This window comes from Antrostomus carolinensis, unplaced genomic scaffold, assembly GCF_000700745.2.
Source record: "Antrostomus carolinensis isolate BGI_N321 unplaced genomic scaffold, ASM70074v2 scaffold10602, whole genome shotgun sequence".
Lineage (NCBI taxonomy): Eukaryota > Metazoa > Chordata > Aves > Caprimulgiformes > Caprimulgidae > Antrostomus > Antrostomus carolinensis.
The window spans coordinates 2384-21945 of NW_010301620.1; the positions used below are offsets into that span (position 1 = coordinate 2384).

Sequence of the window (19562 nt, forward strand, 5' to 3'; positions counted from 1 at the left end):
GGATCTAGAAAGCTCATTTTTGTGTGTCTGTGTAGAGACAGTGAAAGTGCACAACTGGTGTAGAAACAGAGTAAAGAAAAACAATCTGACTTTCAAAAAGCCTGATGTTGGTGTGGGACAGAAGCAAGGTCATGGATTTCATTCTACTCCTTTAATTTTCAAAAAATCTGAGTGTGCAAAGCACAGTGCTTTTGAATAAGAACAGAGACCTGAATTGATGAGATTGGCCTACAGATTGCAATTCTGTTGTAACTTACTCTACTGTAGTGAGTGATAGGATCAGGGCCGTTATTTCCTTGGGAGATAGACATTGATATAAAATTTCTCCGAAGTTTGTGTTAGGAAAATGTTTTTCTCTTTTATGCCTTTTATAGCTCCCTGTAGTTTACCATGAAAAATGCTCAGCTTTACCATTAATGGCAATATTGAAAATTTCATGCATGGTGTCTTTTTTTCTAGTTCAGGCACCAACAATATAAATCTCTAATCAAAAAGCTGCTGCAGCTTCTGTTTTTAGGAAGAAGCCTTTAAAATGGACCAGGAACAACTGAAGAGTTTCAAGCTTTTGCTTCCACATTTTTTTTCAGAATTGGTGATAAAGGGCACGTGTGATGCTCTGAGAATGGGTTGTGTTTCCAAATCCTGCCAACATGCAATTTCCATCCCAAGCTATGCAGCTGACAAACATTTGATGTTCAGTTTCTGGTTTGCTAGATAGACTGTTAGTCAGCAGATCTGTGTGCTGTTATAGTCAACACAAAGACCTTACTTGAGGAATCACAAAATGAAACAGTACAGAAACCAAAAGATTTTCATGAAGACAATGTACTTATTTTCCTTTCTTAATTTGTCCATGTGAGAATGAAGTAAAGCACTCTCAAATATTTAAAATCTAGTTGTTTTTTTTCATTTTGCTTTGCAGAAGCATATTAATGTCTATTTAACTGTCAGACATTTCTGTGGGAAAGAAAAGAGAGTATTCAGCTGTTTTCCATCTATATAAATGAGAAAATGTGTCTTTATAAATGATGCTATTAAGAAACTGATTCCCTTAATATACAGGTCTCTTCAATGAAAGTATTTTTAGGTTATTTTTAGAAACTCATTACTTCTTTCAAAGATAGGAAAGATGTTAGTGGAAGGAGCCTTACATAGATAAGATGGAATATTTAATTTGTTCCCCCTGCAGAGAAAATCATATGTGTTTCCTGTTACTTTACTGAAAATAATTTGTTTAGATTAATGGGAAACTTTAAACATCATCAGTCTTTTAAAATGGTTATTCTTCTGTAATTCAATTTGGAACAAAACAGGTGTTACTTCCTATAGCAGAAAACTGTCTTTGATAATGTCAGTTGTGGTGTCACATCTGTTTCACTGGATGACCCAGAGTTGGGGCTCTTTCTGTGACTGTTGAGTGCAAGAGCTGCCAGGGGTGAGGAACCTTTGCTGGGCAGAAACATGAACAACCAGAGATCCAGATTCCTCAAGCATATGGACTTAGGTGTCATTATGAATCTCTGGGAAAAACAAGGTTACTCTGACAGTTACTGACATCCTTCAATTTAAGATAATTGTTTTCATCTTGCTTTCCGTCCATTGCATCTCAAGGTGCGTTCTGTTTTCCTTGTGTGATCTTAAGTAACGTGCTGGAGGGGAGGGCAGGGTCTTCAAACTGCAGGACAGTGTTGGTTTAATAATCTCCTGGTTTTCCTGTTAGAGGAAGGAAGTCCATGGGATGCCTTTGGTTATGAATGTGAGAGCAACAAACTGAATTGCTGAGGTGCTCGCTCAGCTTATGTGAAGCACTCTTTGCCCAGGATTGCAGGAAGAAAAAGGGGCTGGATTTGGTTACCAAGACCTGGTTTCCAGTGCCTTGCTGTGATATTTCTAGTGTCTCTGTATGTCAGTATTGCAATCCAAATGTCAATGTTTTAATAATGGGACCTTAAACTTGCTAGTGCAGGTGATCCTGTGCTGCTATTCTCCTAAAATGAATCCAGCATTTAGAAGAACAAAGTAGTTGACATGCCCTTGGGAGGGAGCTGGCATGTGGGATGGTTTCTGTCAAGCAAGAAAAGAAAGGGGAAGGCTGGATGGTTGGAAGACAGACCCTGCACAGTGGTGGTGTAGGCATGAAAATAAATCTTTTTGTTGCAGTCACTGTATATAAATTCTGTGGAGCTGTGCCTTATCCAAGTGCTCAAGTTAACTCACTTGAGTGCTGAAGGAAATGGAGGTGCACCTCATCCATGTCAGCATAGCTGCTGGGTTAGCTGTGACACTGCACTCTGCTGTGGAGACACATTCTTTGAGGCCAAAGATCTGTTAACAAAGTCTCACCAGTGTGATTCTTTGCAGAGAGAGTCCTAGCCTGAATACAAACCTATTTACATTTTGTTTCTTACTCAATTTGCTTCTCTTTGGTGGTGACTGTAACTTTCTGTATTTCTTTTTTCCTCTGTTGCTCTCTGCCTCTGCAACAGTTAGAACAATATGCTGGTGAGATCAGAGACTGGTGCCTTTTTCCACATGTAGCTGTACAGCTGGTACTGCTGACCTGTTGTCCAGGACAGCTGTCTAGGACTGTTTGCAGGTCAAAGCTGTGCAAACATATGCTAATGCTGTAGTTGACTTTCAGGTTACAGTTGTATAACTGTGCCCTTCCTCCTCTGGCCTTTATTTTGTTGCTATGGAACTATTAAATCATTAAAACGGGTGACTTCTTTCTAAAAGGCAAGCCTACAAAAGAAATTATCTCTAGCAGGCTGTTAACCTCTTTCTGTCTTTAACCCTTTTCTCTTTAAACAGGAAGAAAATGAACCTGAAATCTGAACGCAGAGGAATTCACGTTGATCAGTCAGAGCTACTGTGCAAGAAGGGATGTGGTTACTATGGCAATCCTGCTTGGCAGGGATTTTGCTCCAAGTGCTGGAGAGAAGAATACCATAAGGCCAGGCAGAAACAGATTCAAGAGGATTGGGAGCTGGCAGAGCGGTAAAGCGCCCTCTTTATTCCTTCATCTGTGACTTCACTAAATACTATTCCTGTCTCCTGTTTTCTTGTCCTATTTGCTATGGCTCAATTTCACCATAAGTTCTAAAATTTGACCTTTCCAGTAGGAATTTAAATATTCCTTTTGATGCAAAGATGAATACTTATGACATTCTAATTTAAGAGGTTTCAAAAAAAAATATGAAGTAACAAACATAAACACCCCCCACCTCTCAACAAATACTTTGACCTAATTTGCATACTAAAATCTGTAATTCTAACTAGCAGTTGGAAGGGTGAAAGTGACAATTTTGATTAAAATACCTCTGCCTCTGGAGACGACAGTTATTGTCTTGAATATAGCCAGCACAATGGTTTTACATTTCAGCTACTGATTAAAAAATTGGTTTTAGTCTTATCTCTAGTCATTCTTTTAAACTACAGGGTTAAGCCCAAAAGCATCAAAGGTTTAGCTTTAATAATTTAAGCAATTTTTTCTAAGCATGTATTTTCTGCAAAACAGTCTAGTTTCCCTAGTGTGATAAATGCTTGACCTTGAAAATGGGTGTTGGAGGAAATGTGTGCTCGAGTGAGAAAATAAGAGCAGCTACAACTGCTTTTTGTTGGATTTGGGTAGAAAACAAAAACATCCACTGCCTGAGAAACTGCAAAGCATCCTCTTCTGTACTACAGCTGTCCTTTGTGTCACTTCCAGGTGTGAGTTACAGGACATCCATTCAGAATTAACTGTCTCAGGGTTACATTAATTCTTGAGATGGAGGAGCTTCTAACTGTGTATTAAGAGCTGATTGGCAGTTGACTTGAGCTGGTCAAAATGTTTGTTCACATTGACACAGATTCTCTGCATAAGCTTACCTGAATGTATTAGTGGTGTATAACAGAACTGGAGGAAAAAGTGCAAATGACTGAGACACAGGTCTGTGCTCGAGTCTGGAACCCTTTGGTGAACTTGAGTTACCTACTGATACATTAACCAAGGTCATTGAGGGGGGAAAAAAAAGGCATTAAGTGCTCTGTTCACATCAGGCTGTCTGAAGAAGGTGACATCTGTGGAAGCTCTCTGAACTCCAGTTGGGTCCCAGCTGATGGTTAGAATTTGGAAGCCCTAAGTTTTCTGGTATCTAACCACCCTAGACCCTCTCACCTTAAGCTTTGAAGTTGTTTATTTCTTTGTTTTTAAAGTTCTCTTTCCTGTCTGGCACTGGAACAGATTTAACTGCGAAGAAAGGTAGAAAGAAGTGCTTGAAACTTGTTCTAGCCTAATCAGAAGGTGCTAGGTAAGCTGTTGAGTACAGCACAGAGGACATGTCATTTTTTCTTCCACCATAAACAGTTAATAAAAACTTCAGTATCAGAGCAGATAGTTATGCTGTCAGACTTATAACTGTATGTACAATAAAGTGGGGCATTTAAAGAATTCTTTAATAAGTAACTGTTTGGTAGTGAGATGCTAAAGGATCAGATAAGCTGTGATTGTTTGCTGTAGTGAACAGACAGACTTGACAGCACAGATAAGACACAATTCCTGCTTTAAGAGATTACAAAGGCAAGACCATTTATAGTCTATCTTATTCTGATCTGTATGGATGCTTAAAGAAAATTGCACAACCTTTTAGCATCTTGAAGAGCAATATAATTTAATCCATTTTATTCATCCTGAACTGGAAGAAAAGTGGGCATCAAAGGCTTAGTATGTTTGGCCTCCCTCATTCTTTTGTATTTGTAGATTAAAAGATGGGCTTGGTCTCTGCAAAGCACCTAGCAGTGTTGCAGAGAAGTGATTCGCCTCTTTCATTTGAGCAAGCATATATATTATCAAGACTTTGAAAACAAATGATGACAACAATAATCTATTTCCCAGAATATTTCTGAGATTGTGACAAGGTATTTCACCTGTGAGCCATGGTTTTTATCTTCAGTAAGATGGTAAAGGATTGTCTGTGGTAACAAGTGCTGAAATTCAGAACAGGATGCAGGGAGGAAGTCTCCTGACTTGGTTATTGGAAGTTCTCCCACAGTCTTTTCCCTCAACTCTATGTTTGCAGAATTCAGGGCTGTGGAATGAGGGGAAGGTGACTGTGATTGTACTTCAGTCTCCTTCCTTTTGATCTTGCTGTTTAATCCTCCCTGGCCATCTTAAGCTTTACCTCACTTTCACCATTGCAACATGAAAAGGATGGACGTGATGTAATGAAGGGAGATGTGGTAGGAAGCAAGAAATGAAGATGGGCATAGAGGAGAATTAGCATGTCAATTGAGTAATTAATTTATCACACAGGAAATTAGCTTATTTGTGCTGATTTTAAACATTTAAATTAGACCTACTTTTTTCCAATTCCAGACTCCAGCGTGAGGAGGAAGAAGCATATGCCAGTAGTCAAAGTACCCAAGGGGCACAGTCACTGACCTTTTCAAAATTTGAAGAAAAGAAAACCAATGAGAAAACACGGAAGGTCACTACTGTGAAGAAGTTCTTCACTGCTTCTTCCAGAACAGGAGCTAAGAAGGGTAACTTTCTCCTTTGCTTTTAATGGTTCTGTACAACTTGTTAAGTTAAAAAGTATTTTTGATAGTATTGTACTAAAAGGAAGAGTAGCGCTCTGTGTCTTGACTTTAAAAAGTTGGAATAATGACGCTTCTGGAGAGCAATATATGAAGCCTTACTGAAAACACGGAAAAACATGAGATTTTGGGTGATACCAAACAATCTGTTAAATAGAACAGTGCACTTCTAAATCTGTGGCTGTGTTTGTGTTAGTTATACAGGAGTTCTTCCACTAAAGTCTAGTATAAATGTATTCCTGGTGGTGGTCTAGCACTGCACTGCTGAGTGGAAGCATCCTGTTTGTATGATGAACATTCTTGCTACATTCATGAGTCAACCATAGTGTGATACTGCAGTTTAGGACTTGAAGGGGAACTCTTCCTGAAGAAAGCAGGAGAAAAGGTACTGGCTATCAGTCACCTCAAACAAACTGATATGTCTTAGTGTGATAGAAATGCTGGTATAAAAGATCAGATGCTGCTGCCATAATGGATCACTTCGACAGCTTCAGCAGGGAAATTGGAATGTGTAAGCAGAGTGCCTTTAAATTGAAATAAATGTGAAAGGGAACGTGTAGTGTTTATGCATATGTGGGTTGTGAATATCAAATTTGTGGTTGGCTGAATATTTATTCTACAGCATGTGTTACAAGTAAGAATGATTAATGGCACTGATGCCTTTGCATAGCAATAGCTTACATGGGCAAAAACCGGAAAATGTTAGACTGTGGAGGAGACATTCCAGAAGAAAAAAGAACATTAATCTATGTTAGCCTTATAGACCATGCATTTCCTTAATAAGAAATTCTAAAAATGTCTGGATTTCATCTTAGAATTTGTCTTGGTGCATGGGCAGCAGCTGGCTAAATGAGGTATTCAGCTACATATGATTTTTTATGTTCATTCCTCTCACTTTCCATATCTTCTTTTTTTTTATCCCCTTCACCATGACTCCTGACATGCTCCCACTCTTGGTTTCTTGCTTGCTTTTGCATTTATTTCAGTGGCTCAAGAGAAAATCGTTAAGCAAGGACAGCTTGGGAGGGAGCGAAATGCTGATAACATTCTCAGGGATTTGAAGGAGATTTTTACTCCCTCCTGGGAACTGGCTTCCCCTACTGAAGGTAATGCAGTACAGCTTGAGCAAGCTGTCTGCTTGATTTTAGTAAGCTTACTCTGTAGTTGGGCTTTGCAAAATACAAACTAGGGTTGTGCCAGTTATAACTTGTGCTGTTGAATATGAAGATGACAAAAAAAGCAAGTCTAGCATCTTGAAGTGAACTTGAATCTCTAAACCAATTCGTTGCTTTTTGGTAGGGAGAATATAGGAATAAAGCTGAAACTTCTTTGAGCTACCTTAGCATGACATCTATCCACCTTCAAAAAATACAAATTTTTTAAGAAATAGCTAGATCTTGTGCTGCTTCCTATTTTTATACAAAAGAATTCCAGGCTGCTATTATAAATCTTGATTATAACTTGAAACTACTTAAATTTAAGAGTTCATACTTCAAGAACTTCTACATTCTGAAAACATCTCCAGATGTTTGTTACATTAATCAAGAAGACAATTTCATATCAAGAGAAGACAAACTGGTTTCATTTAAACCAAAAGGACCCCAAAACCCTTGATGCAAGCAGTTTTAGGATCTTGTCCTATGTTCTTTATTTGCAATTCTGATCTGTTCTGCTGACTAAAGAAATCTGAAGATGTACCGTTCTTATATTTTGCCAGTTATATGAAGACTAATGGAAGTGCATAGTACAGCTAATTACAACATTTAAAAAATATTCTTTACTTGGGCTCAGCTCCATGACCATGGCACAACCATAGTGAATCACTGGAGTGCTAATGTTCTGCTGTGACAGCTAGCATTTTTGTAGAATGCCTTGAGAAAGATTTTAATATCAGTAGTGTTTATTCTTTGTAGAGGTGATCCTTTCTTAACTCTTCCCATAATCTTTCTTTTCATTTTGGCATATCTCCTCAACTAGGTTCTCTTTAACTTGTTCAAATGGAATTTCTTTTCTGTAATCAGCATCTTTTTAGTTAGACTTAATTCTTTTAAAGTACATGACAAAGCTGAAATATTTTGTTGCTGAAAGTGCATTTGTTCCTGTAGTCCTTGGTAATCAGTGCATATTGTACAGATTCATAAGGGGGCCTACAAGAAAGCTGGGGAGGGACTTTTCATAAGGGCAACTAATGACAAGACAAGGGGAAATGGGTTTAAACTGAAAGAGGGGAGGTTTAGATTAGATATTAGGAAGAAGTTTTTCACTGTGAGGGTGGTCAGACAGTGGAACAGGTTGCCCAAGGAAGTTGTTGATGCCCCCTCCCTGGAAGTGTTCAAGGCCAGGCTGGATGAGGCTTTGAGCAACCTGGTCTAGTGGAAGGTGTCCCTGCTGCTGGCAGGGGGATTGGAACTGGATGAGCTTTAAGGTCCCTTCTAATCCAAACCATTCTATGATTTTCCTTAAATCAGAATTTCAACGCAGAGATAAGTGAAGCTGCAACATTTCTGAGTGACTGCATGTAGTTCTTGGTGTGACTCATTAAAAAGACAGTTCATTCTAACAGTCAATATTTTTTTAATGCCTACATTAACAGTAATCTGCCTCAATTGATTACATTTCTCTAGTAATTAAAAAATAATCTATTTTAAATTTGTGACAGAAAAAATAATATTCATATTCCTTAAAGTCAAATAGTAGAATGAGGTTCATTATTTTTATAATACTGTGGACTCACATATCTTATAATTCTACCCTTTCAAAAGTGTACCTGTTTTTTTTGTTATTTCAAAACTATGCTCTCTTCTTACTGGTTGTGTAATATTAAATGTGACAAATTTAGTTCAACATATAGTAAAGGTTACTGTTCAGCTTGAATACTGCACAGGCATTCTACTTTGAGTCTTGGGTATAAAGAAGGTTGGAGAAAATCCCCTCTGGAAAAAGTGTTCTTGTGTATCTAGAAAGGAGATTGATTTGCACTTTCTATCTTAATTGTTACAGTTGGAATTTAAATATTTGTAAAACCTTTTCTATTCTTATCACTTATAACGTTAGTGTTCTAATGGTACCTGACCAAGCTGTTATTCAGAGAAGGTTATGCTTGAAATGTCGAGGTCCTAATGAGTCTTGTGCTTTAGTCAGATGATCAGTGTTTGTTAGTCACTAGATCATACAGCTTTGAATTTACTGTAGTGCTGGATCTCTTTAAAAGCAAATAACAACAAGCAAAAAAAGCCCCTCAATAAGCTGCCTCAAGTTCAAATTAAGCATAGCAATTTAAATAACACTAATCCCATTTATTTTGTTTTATTTTGGAGTTCTGCATGTATGCCTATTGAAACAAGGATTTTTTTTTTGTTGTGCATGTTAGTATTTTCAGATTGAAAGATATGTGTGTATCATGTTGATCATGAATATTTTCATGTTTTCTGTCTCTTTGCTGCTTGCTTTTCATCATGTTCATTTCCATCACCTCTATTCAATCCTTCATTTTGAACAGTGTTGGCTGGCAAGTTGAAAGGTGGGTGAACTAAACTTGGGTAGTGAAGGTATTGGATCAGTACAATTAACTTGCAACGCATACCTTGGAAAATCAGATGTGTTTGTGTGGAAAAACCCCGTGGTTGCAGCTGTATAAACTTGCATCCAGTGCTGTGTGCAGTCTGTGTTCCTCTCTCCTTCTCGAGTGCCAAGTAAATTCCTCCTTGAACAGATGCGGTGCTTCTGCTCGTGCTGAAACACAAATGGCCAAGTTCTCATTTACACTGCAGGTGTGATTCTGTGGCATCTGCTGCCAGCCTAAGAAGGGCTGCTGCGTTTGCACCAACCTCATGCTTCCATTCCTTGTCTTGTGCTGCTGATGATGCTCCTGTGACCTGGTAGGAAGCCAGCTTGGGGAGCTGATCAGGCTGAAAAATAACCCCATAAGAAGCACTGATTTCTGTCTAGGACTGCCCCGAGCTAGTTCGTGAGGCAGTTGAATGAATGCTTGTGTTGGTGCAAGCAGAGGAGCAGGTGAGGGAGAATGGAAAAGGGGTCACTCCATTATCTTAAACTGCTGCAGAATCCCATCTGGAAGCCTTGACCTTATATGGAGATATCTTACCTGGGAATGAAAATGTAAGAAACTGGAAAACACACCCATGTTCCAGTAATTTGCTAATATGGAAAGGCCATTAGTGTAAATGGGTATGTGGCTATAAATGTTTCACTTCAGTGGAATATGCAGTTTCTACAGTTCTGTTTAATAATATCTAGCATTTCACTTGTACAGCTTGAGAAAGAAATGCTTATTCTTCTGTACAGTTGAAAAAACAAAAGACAACCTGTAATTTTAATACATGTTAAATGCTTCCTGAACTCATTCATCAGTGTAAAAAAAAAAAAAACTAATCTGATGTGCCCACATTTTCCCAGCAGAAATCCAAGAAGCCAAGGCTCCCAGCCCTTCTATAAACAGGCAGGCTAGCATCGAGACAGACCGAGTATCCAAGGAATTCATAGAATTTCTCAAGACATACCATAAGCCTGGACAAGATATCTATAAGCAGTGTAAACTCTTTTTGGACACGATGAATCATAAAAGAGTAAGTTTTGCATGTCTTTTACATAAATAATATGGAGAAATTAGGGAGAGATGGAGAAAATGCTGCTTTTCTTCCAGCAGTTTGTTTGTTACATATTGTATACAGGAGTCTTCAGCTGATACACTTAGTGAAATGAAGATCTAGTGGCAGTCTTAAATTCTGAATGCCTTCCTTTTTGGTATGGTATATGACCAAAGAAACCCTCCAACACCAGTATCTCAGATGTCTTGCGAGAACTTTCTTTTGCATGCTAAAAAAATTTAGTTCTAAAAGAGAAAATGTCTGTTGAACACACAGTTTTCTAGATAAATATGACTTGTGGAAATTATAATATATTACATAATGAGTTTTTTGATATCTTAAGTCAAAAAAGTTATAAAGATAATACAGTATCAGCCCACACATCTCCTTTTCTTTGGGGAAGAGGAACTTGACTGTGGGGGTTTTTTAATATGGAATAAGGGTTACATCTTCATTTTCCATATAAAAAATTTAATGTTCTTGAAATACTAATGTGTCTGTAGTGCCACCTATGGTTGAAATGGGTCAGTATGCAACATACTTTTTTTTTTCCTCTTCCCATACCTTTCCTATTTAGTATGTAGTTACTCAAATTATATTCTCAAATTGGACTGGAAATTAGAGGGAGTTCTAATGGAATCTTAAATTTCCTCCACTTTAAAAACATCTTGAAGTTTTTCTCTTTCTTTTAGAACTGATTCATTATGAGTATAGAGTTAGTGAAAATAGTGTATTGTTATTATGGTTATAAACATTGAAGGTACTCTCATTTCCTGGTTCCTTGATAGTTTGTGGTAGTCACAAAGAAGTCTTTCTCAAAACATACTATTTGCTACTACATGTGAACCAGGCCTGAAATGCAGCACTGCCCTCAAAGCTGAGACTGTCTTCACAGTAACTGTCTAGTTGTTGGCTTTAGAGAATTCAGAAACTAAGTTCTCTCTGTTTTTCTTTAACGTAAGATTTTATGCTGCCATTTCATGGTGAAAAGTGACTTGATTAGTAAAGTTAATTTTAAACCTTCAAACCTCCATTATGTTCTTCAGTAGCTGATAGATTATGCTCAAAAGACAAGGTTGTTTCACAAATAACATTGTGAGTATATTTCATAGTAAATTTATCATTAGAGTGTTTACTGCATAGGTAATCTTTCAAATATATGATTTATGTCCTTGTTTATTTGGTATACTGTACATCATGTTTTAAAAAGTTATAGACACAAAAATGGATGTGGCTGGGGAAAATGGCATTGCACCTGTCCAATTCCATTGCTAATATACATCTGTTCAGCAAGTAAACATGAGCCTTTCACATGTTAAGGAGCCAGTATGTCTTGGTTTCTCATATTTTTTAATATAATTTAGCCAACATAAACACCTCTGAGATATATTTGCATTCTCAGACTGTTACTGCAGCTGGACAATTTCCTTAAACAAAAACAAAGCATCAGAGGCATTGCTGCCCTTTCTTCCACACTTAATCAGGTTTCTGTTACAGGACTTAAGTATTGAGGAGCAATCTGAGTGTGCCCAGGACTTCTATCAAAATGTAGCAGAGAAATTACAGACACGTTGGAAAGGTATCATGTTCCTCTTCCACATATCTTACTACTGAAAAAATAACATTTTGAGGATAAAGCCTTTTGCATTTTCAAGTAAAAGCAAAGCATTCCTAACCAGCTTTCAGAAATCCTGTTAACAAATTCTAGTACCATAGTTAGAACTATTCCCAGCAGCACTAGTCCTGTAAAGTTTTGCAGGCCAAATTATTTGTTTTTACAGGTTTTTCTTAAACTCTCAATTAAATGTGGTTGAGTTGTTTTTGCCTCTTGTTTTAAATTCAATACTATTTGTTTAAAACTGAAGTTGGATTTCACTGTAACAACGCACAAGAAGCCAGTGAGAGGGGAGTGTTTCTGTTGCAGACTGCTTTTAGGTGCCTGGTATGTAAGTGGCGCAGCTTAAACATACCCAGGGATTATTTTAGACATAAACAGGAACAGAGGACTTGGAAGACTTCACTGGATTTATTCTCAAAGACTGTATTTTCGATAAATATTCTTGTAAGCTACAAGCAGCTGAACCAAATTTGTTGAATGTGCTTCATTGTGACACTGTGCATGTACTTTGGCATGTGACTGTGGTATTCTCACTGTTATATTTTTACTTCTGCTGTAGAGAGTGAAAATATTCCAAGTATATCTATTTATCTATTCTTTATTAACTCGGGTTGGTTCAAGTCAGTAGTACTGATTTGGTGATATTGGGACCAAACTCTATTAAATCTTCAAAAGAGCCACAGAATACTTGATTTACTGTATTGGGGGTGGGATTTGTACCTTTCAGTGCCCCCTGAAAAAGTTGAGAAAGCAATGGATCAGATTGAAAAATACATTATGACTCGACAGTACAAATATGTCTTTTGCCCTGAAACGACTGATGATGAGAAGAAAGATCTTGCTGTCCAAAAGAGGATCAGGTAAGTCTTTGAAAGAAAAATAGTTGAGTAATCCACAGTCCTGTGAATTTGCTCTGAATCAAGCACATTAAAAATCTTTTGCTGTACATACAAAAATGGCAAGCTTTTTAACCAGAAAGAGTTAAAAATGCTTTATTTAAGAAACAGAAGGAATTAATAGAATCCATAATGAAAGATACTATGCTAGGAAAACTAATTGCTGTGCTTTTGTTAAATTATAGCAAAAAAGGAAAATATTTTTTCTGGAAATGAATTACTTCAGTGGAATAAACTAGCTTATTACTGGACTAGTGCCTCATTTACACAAAGCACCCCTTGTGCATTGAATTCAAGAAGCAGCTGGTTTCAAACACCTGAATGTTACTGGCACAGAATGGTGTAACATATTTTCTTATTACAGGGCTTTGCACTGGGTGACTCCACAAATGCTGTGTGTTCCTGTCAATGAAGAAATTCCAGAAGTCTCTGATCTGGTTGTAAAAGCAATTACAGGTTTGTGAACAATGAAGTTTACATTTACAGCTTTAAATTTCAGATCTTTTGTTCATAGAGATTATTTTTTGGCTGTCATCAGAAGGGGGTCCAGGCTTTTAGGTTGGCAGCAATCTTTGTGGTGTGGGACTGGTATATCATCTGTGAAGCGGGAATAATTTTTCTATCACAGAAATGTTTAAGCTTACCTAATCTATTTGAAATGCTTGGACTGAACCAACTGAACAGATAATTCTATGGAACAGCAAGCACCACAGATAAAAATGATGCAATATTGTCTAGTAAGTGTCTTAGTCATTCAGGTGTTTGATTAATATGGCTTTAATGATTTGAGAACTTATTTATCTTACAGATATTATTGAAATGGATTCAAAGCGTGTCCCTCGTGATAAATTAGCATGCATCACCAAGTGCAGCAAGCATATATTTAATGCTATTAAAATCACAAAAAATGAACCAGCTTCTGCTGATGACTTTCTTCCAACACTTATATACATTGTTTTGAAGGGAAACCCACCCCGTCTGCAGTCTAATATCCAGTATATAACACGCTTCTGTAATCCAAGCAGGTTAATGACAGGAGAAGATGGCTACTATTTTACCAATCTGGTAAGTGCAGGAATAGTATCGACATTTTATACAAGATTGTCTTTTATTTGGATGTTGGAATTTCCAGTAAATGCAAACACAGTATAACACAGAAGGAAAATTAAAACTAATCTTCAAATAGTGGTTGAGGTTAATTAGAGAACCACAAGCTTTTTTGCTTTATACCTCCTCTCTCTTCCTTCTCTGCTTTCCAAACCAGACTGTGCTTTGTTTTCTTGGTAATACTAAGCTCTTTATTTGAACAGTCTGATGCTAATACTTGGGTATATTTTTATTCTGTAAGGAGATAAGTACTTTAATTCTGAGTTTGGGCTGTGCAGATGTTACCGATGCAAAGTTCTCCATTCAAGCCATAAGAGTCCCTCTCTTGAAGGAACTGCAGAATTAGGACATTAACGTGTGGTGGTAAACAGGCTTTTTAAAGCTTCTGCAGGAGGCATTTATTTGTGTGCTTGTTTATATTAGAAGGAATTATGGTTATGAACTTGGCTTCTCATCATTTCATCATGAAGCAGTTCTCAAAAATATGCAGTTGAATGAAATACTTTGAATGTTAAAAATCCTTTCAGTAGGAGGAGAGCATGCACAAGGTAAGACAGGCATTTGACATTCCTTCCTTCAGAAAATGAATAGAGAGCATAGCAGATCTCTGCTGATCAGATTATTAAATATTAATATAGTGCTTTTGTTGAGTTGGCATGTCTTGTTCTTTCTGGTCTCTCACCTCCAAAATGCAGTGACCCTGAGGTTTGTCATGGACATTATCCAGTGAGTCAGTACAGTTCAGCCAAAATGGTTTCTTCCTGTATCTTCCTCTGAGTTTTTGACTTCTTCAAAATTTGGGGAGAGAGGCATGCAAACTATCTGATATAGTTAGCTTCTGGAAAAGCTCTTTAGGAGCAATCTATTGAGGTATTAAAATAATCAGTTACTGGTCTAACAGCAGGTTTAAAAAAAACCAGAACATGTAAGTTCCAATCTGTAGCTTGCACTGATGCTTATTCTCTGTTTTGTTTGTAGTGCTGTGCTGTGGCCTTCATTGAAAAACTGGATGCTCAGTCTTTAAATCTAAGCCAAGAAGACTTTGATCGTTTTATGACTGGTCAGACATCCCCGAAGAAGCAAGAATCTGAGAGTTTTTCACCTGATGTGTGCCTGGGTGTTAAGCAAATGTATAAAAACTTAGACCTCCTATCTCAGTTGAATGAGAGACAGGAAAGAATTGTCAATGAAGCCAAGAAGCTTGAGAAAGACCTAATAGATTGGACTGATGGAATTACAAAGGAAGTCCAAGATATTGTTGAGAAATATCCATTAGAGATAAAACCAAAAAGTCAAGCCTTAGCAGCTATTGACTCTGAAAATGTGGAGAATGACAAGCTGCCCCCACCACTGCAGCCTCAGGTTTATGCAGGGTAGTTATCAGTGTTAATTTTGAAAGGCATCATTATCCTCACCTAGTACTATCTGCTACTTGGGAAAGGAAATAAATTTAAGGCTAAAAATCAGATGAGGTTAAATCAGTACATTTTTAAAGGTACTTTTTTTTTTTTTGTTAAGTGTAAGGAATTGTATTTATTTTAGTCAAGTAGATTTCTATTAGGCTTTTGTGGGTTTTTGAACTGAATTTAAATTTTTCTACACAAACCAGTGTAATTTTTAAGCAACACTAGTCCATTGACATATTCTCTGAAAGCTTCCTTCTAGGCATGCACTTACTTGTTTTTAATAATTAGTTTAACTTAAAAAATTCGAGTTCCAGCAGAAACTCAAAAGGTACCAATGTTAGTCTGAATTTATTCTGTAGCTGTAAAGATGAAATATACATTGTAAAATATGTAAAATTGTAAATAGATTTAAAATCTAATGTCTCAGCTGTGCATGACATCTTGTGTATGAGTGAAAAATGATATAAAAGTGTTCATTTTGGCACCTTTCAGTTAAATCACGTTGCAGTATAAAGGCAAATACACTGTTAATGTTTCAGTAAGCTAGATGGTATAATTGATGAATTACAGTCAGAGAGGATATTGTAATGATTTGAAAACTTGACACTCATCTCGAAATCTGCTCTGTAGAAAAAAAGTGTTGTTTAAAAATATGGCATTTCTTCATGTAAACGTTCTCTCTGCTTTGTCAGTACACTCGATAGCCTTCAGTGGTGCACACAGTGCTGGTATTACTGCTTTTGAAAAGAACGTTGAGCCAAGCTTCAGAAAGGAAGGAAATATTTTTATTAAAAATTGTGTAATGGAGAACAAAAATGGGGCGGGAAGGAGATAGTGCAAGAGTTGCACCAAAAGTGGCTTTCTTTTCTGGCATTGCCTAGTAATTTCCATCAGTGGTTTAGGTCTTGATTGCTTTTTTTTGGACAATCTTTGGTAGATAAAGAAGTTCATATAATTAGAGGCTGCTTTTTAGAAGAAGCATGAGCAATTGCTCTGAGCAGAAAAGTGCACTTTATTTTCAAGAAACATCAGGCTTCTGATCTTCAGTGACCCCCTTTAGCAGAGAGTTACCTTCCTGAAGTACTGAACATCAAGGTAAATGTGGCTTTATGTCACTGAAAGTTTAATTGGTGTATTTCAAGTTAAGAATAATAGCTCATTCCACAAAAAGTAACCTCTTGCAATGTAACTTTTTTATGCTAGTGAAACATTTTATATATTATTTTAAATATCTTCAGTTAATCCAGTCTGCCATGACTTGTTTGTGTACCTGAGATATCTAATGTAAAGCTACTTAGCTGAAACTACTCTTAAGCAATGTTAAATTCTTACCATCAAGGAGGAAAGTACCTACCTCTTTTTTATGTTCCACTGCTTTAAAAACACTGCTATTTTAAATTTGCACTGCAGTAATTTCAGACCACAACTGTGATTTGTCCCTTTTTGTCAAATGTATTTCACCTTATGAACTATGCATTCCTAGTGTTCCAGAGAGAAACCCAAAACTCCACTGCTGAGGTGAAGCAATGAACTAAAAGGATGATCACAAGAAATTAAGAGTATTTAATGTATCCATGTGTCACTGTGCCCAAATTGCTTAGGATCTGACTAGTGCTTGCAGTAAATAATACTGCAGAGTCTTTATTTTCTTTATAAACACTAGGTGCTAATTCTGATATCCAGGTACACAGGTTTTCCTGAGTGGGTAATTAAAAAAAAAAAAAAAAAGGCAAACTTTTAGCTATTGTGTAAATTGCCATGTTTAAATAAAAGTGTGTACATTAAGCCCTTGTTAATGAGTTCCTAAAGATCTCGTCACTGGATTTTGTTACGCTGTTAATGATTAATGTGAATATAATTGTGGCTGCTTCTGCATTCTCTGTGTTTTGGGAGACACAATTCTTAGCCATTCAAGTGCAAGTCTAGGTAACAATGTCTTTTTCTTTGCAGAAAGATCATTGTAGTGATTAAGTACTTAAGAACGACTTTGCTGGTGCTTTTGTAACTAAAGTATCTCTTATTCGTATGCCATCTTGTTATCAAGCCACTGAAGTGGGAGTGTTTTCAGCAAACAAATCCTCTGAGTCCCCTGTAAGGCAGGTAAGATGTATTTCCATGCCCCATCTAAAAGTTAGTAAGCAGGGGTGGTTTGCTCCTGGCCATAGTCTAGCCTGGGTGGTAACAAGGCTGAGAGCACCTCTCACAGGAACTTGCATTCTAGTGTTTGAGGAACTAGACTGCTTTAGGATCTTGTCAGTATTTTATTAGACAAATGACCTGTCTTTAGGTAAAACAGGTAAATAGTTTCGCTTAAAAGTAAGGTAGTTCAGTTGCCCTAGTAATAGCTGCAGAGTATCTTTCCAGTATTTAAGTATCCAGACTGGGCAAGCCATGTGGACAGGGTGCTGTGAGCTGCTGCTTGCTGAGCTTGGGAAGATGCTGTGTCAGTTCTGGGCTCAGCATGAGCCGATGAACCCTTTGGGCAACAATACCAGATCAGCTTGGTATTGGGCATCACTGTAGTATGGAGTTGCTCTGCTCCCGCAGGCAGGTTTGGGATAAGTGAGACACCCCAATGATGCAAAAAGTTATGATATAGTGTCTGTGAACAAGAACTGTCTTAAAGTGACTCAAGATTGCTGTGCACAGTATCTGTGAACAAGTTACTTGTGAACCAGAGAGTTGAATTGAAATACTGTCTTAAAGTGACTCAAGATTGCTGTGCTTTGGTGACAGTCACAGTATCAGAAATTCTTTGTTTTTTCAACAGCCCACTACTAGTTCAGTATTACTCAAAGTGAGGCCTGTGAGGTTATTACTAGGAGTCAGAACCTAAGTTGTAAACTACTTCTTGGCATGTGAACTACCTATTTATTTTGCTGTAGTAAAGAACCTATTTTACAGGAAGTACTGGTTAATTAAACTGTAGAATGTCTTTGGTTTCACATAACTGAATTATGAAATTAAATTGATTCTTCTACCCAGTTATCACCAGTGTTTACAAATGCTCTGGTGTATATTCTCTTGTTGCTGGGTATCTCATGCTTAAGGGAGGGAGGCACAGATAGATGCTGATATATATATACCTAGTGCTATTTAACTGCAGTTTTTTAAAAAAAGGGTTAAAATGGTTTAGAGGAGAGGGAGCAGTGATAAAGAACTGAACTTTATCTGATGAACTGAACCTTGGAGGCTCATATGCTGTAGTGGCTGCAACAGAGGACAAAATGGTTTCAACACTGCGTCTGGGTATCGCGTAGGAGATAAGGTGTCCTTTTGCTTTATTTCCAGACATGTACAGAACTAGTGTATATGATTTTTTTCATTGTCCGAGAGGCTTGCCAAATGTGCATTAGTACTACTCCCTCCTGCTCTCCAAAAGCCTTGGTTAAGAGTCAGTCATTAACTAAGGTCGGTAATTCAGTACTGTTCTTGGATATCTTTGAAATCCAGGTGATTTCTGACCTTTCTCATCTTCAGGACAATACTGTCATTTTACCTTTCTGAGGCACCACAACTATTGCAAATACTTTCCTTCCAGCTTGTCAGACTGGTGCTGATGGAGACAGGGACAGGTTAGCAGGATGGAGAGACTGGCTCTGAATTGTGCAAGGTGTTGCAGCTGTCCTTGCTCTTAACAGCAGGGTTACAATGGAGTAACTGGCTGCAGGAGCTCTGGACCGATCCAGCTCTGCCACTGGATGATGGTCCATTTCCTGGTGTTCCTCCACTGGATGCCACAGAGAAGAGCCTGGCTCTGTCCTCTTTACCCATCCCTCCATCATCTACATCACCCTGGGCTGGATCATTCCAGTGTGTTATTTCTCCCCAGGTGCAAGACTTTATATTCTTCTCTCTTGGACTTCATTATAATTAAAATGTTAATTCTTGTGTTCCTTTTGTTGAGTCAACTGCTTGAAGGATTTCATAGACTCATAGGATGGTTGGGGTTGGAAGGGACCTTTCAAGGCCACCTAGTCCAATCCCCTGCACTGAGCAGGGACATCTGCAACCAGATCAGGTTGCTCAGAGCCTTGTCCAGCCTGACCTTGAATGTTTCCAGGGATGGGGCTTCTACCACCTCTCTGGGCAACCTGGGCCAGTGTCTCACTACTCTCATTGTCAAAAATGTCTTCCTTTTACCTAGTCTGAATCTCCCCTCTTTTAGTGCGAAACCATTTCCCCTTGTCCCCATCTTTCTTCCAGGCCTGCTTTAAGTACCAAAAGGCCACGATACAGTGTTCATATTGACCGCTTTCAGGTACTGGACACTTGAAAAAAAAAACCAAACAAAGTTATTTTGGTTGGTTTTTGATGGAAAAGGGGGTGGCGTGAAGAGGGGTTAGGAAAT

At 37.7% G+C, this 19562-nt stretch overlaps 1 protein-coding gene across 6 annotated transcripts; it reads left to right on the top strand.

Annotated features, from left to right (window-relative positions):
* The first annotated feature begins 2809 nt into the window (after window positions 1-2809).
* Window positions 2810-15778, top strand: RABGEF1 (RAB guanine nucleotide exchange factor 1). Of its 6 annotated transcripts, XM_029083909.1 has the most exons (10): window positions 2819-2997; window positions 5357-5523; window positions 6564-6683; window positions 9077-9097; window positions 9994-10163; window positions 11682-11763; window positions 12530-12662; window positions 13063-13154; window positions 13507-13763; window positions 14784-15778. In XM_029083909.1, exons 1-10 carry the CDS (start codon window positions 2819-2821, stop codon window positions 15180-15182), a joined length of 1620 nt encoding a protein of 539 aa, XP_028939742.1. In that variant the 3' UTR covers window positions 15183-15778. The 6 variants fall into 6 exon arrangements, with proteins under 6 accessions (XP_010161833.1, XP_010161832.1, XP_028939742.1 ...); XM_029083910.1 differs by lacking the exon at window positions 6564-6683; XM_010163531.2 differs by lacking the exons at window positions 6564-6683; window positions 9077-9097 and having other exon boundaries at window positions 2810-2997; window positions 9997-10163.
* Window positions 15779-19562: the final 3784 nt, after the last annotated feature.

Coding starts and splice junctions, on each gene's coding strand:
- RABGEF1 (XM_029083909.1), top strand. CDS start 2,819: ATGAACCTGAAATCTGAACGCAGAGGAATTCACGTTGATCAGTCAGAG. Junction 9,098..9,993: donor GTTGGCTGGCAAGTTGAAAG/GTGGGTGAACTA, acceptor ACATTTTCCCAG/CAGAAATCCAAGAAGCCAAG. Junction 12,663..13,062: donor GCTGTCCAAAAGAGGATCAG/GTAAGTCTTTGA, acceptor TTCTTATTACAG/GGCTTTGCACTGGGTGACTC.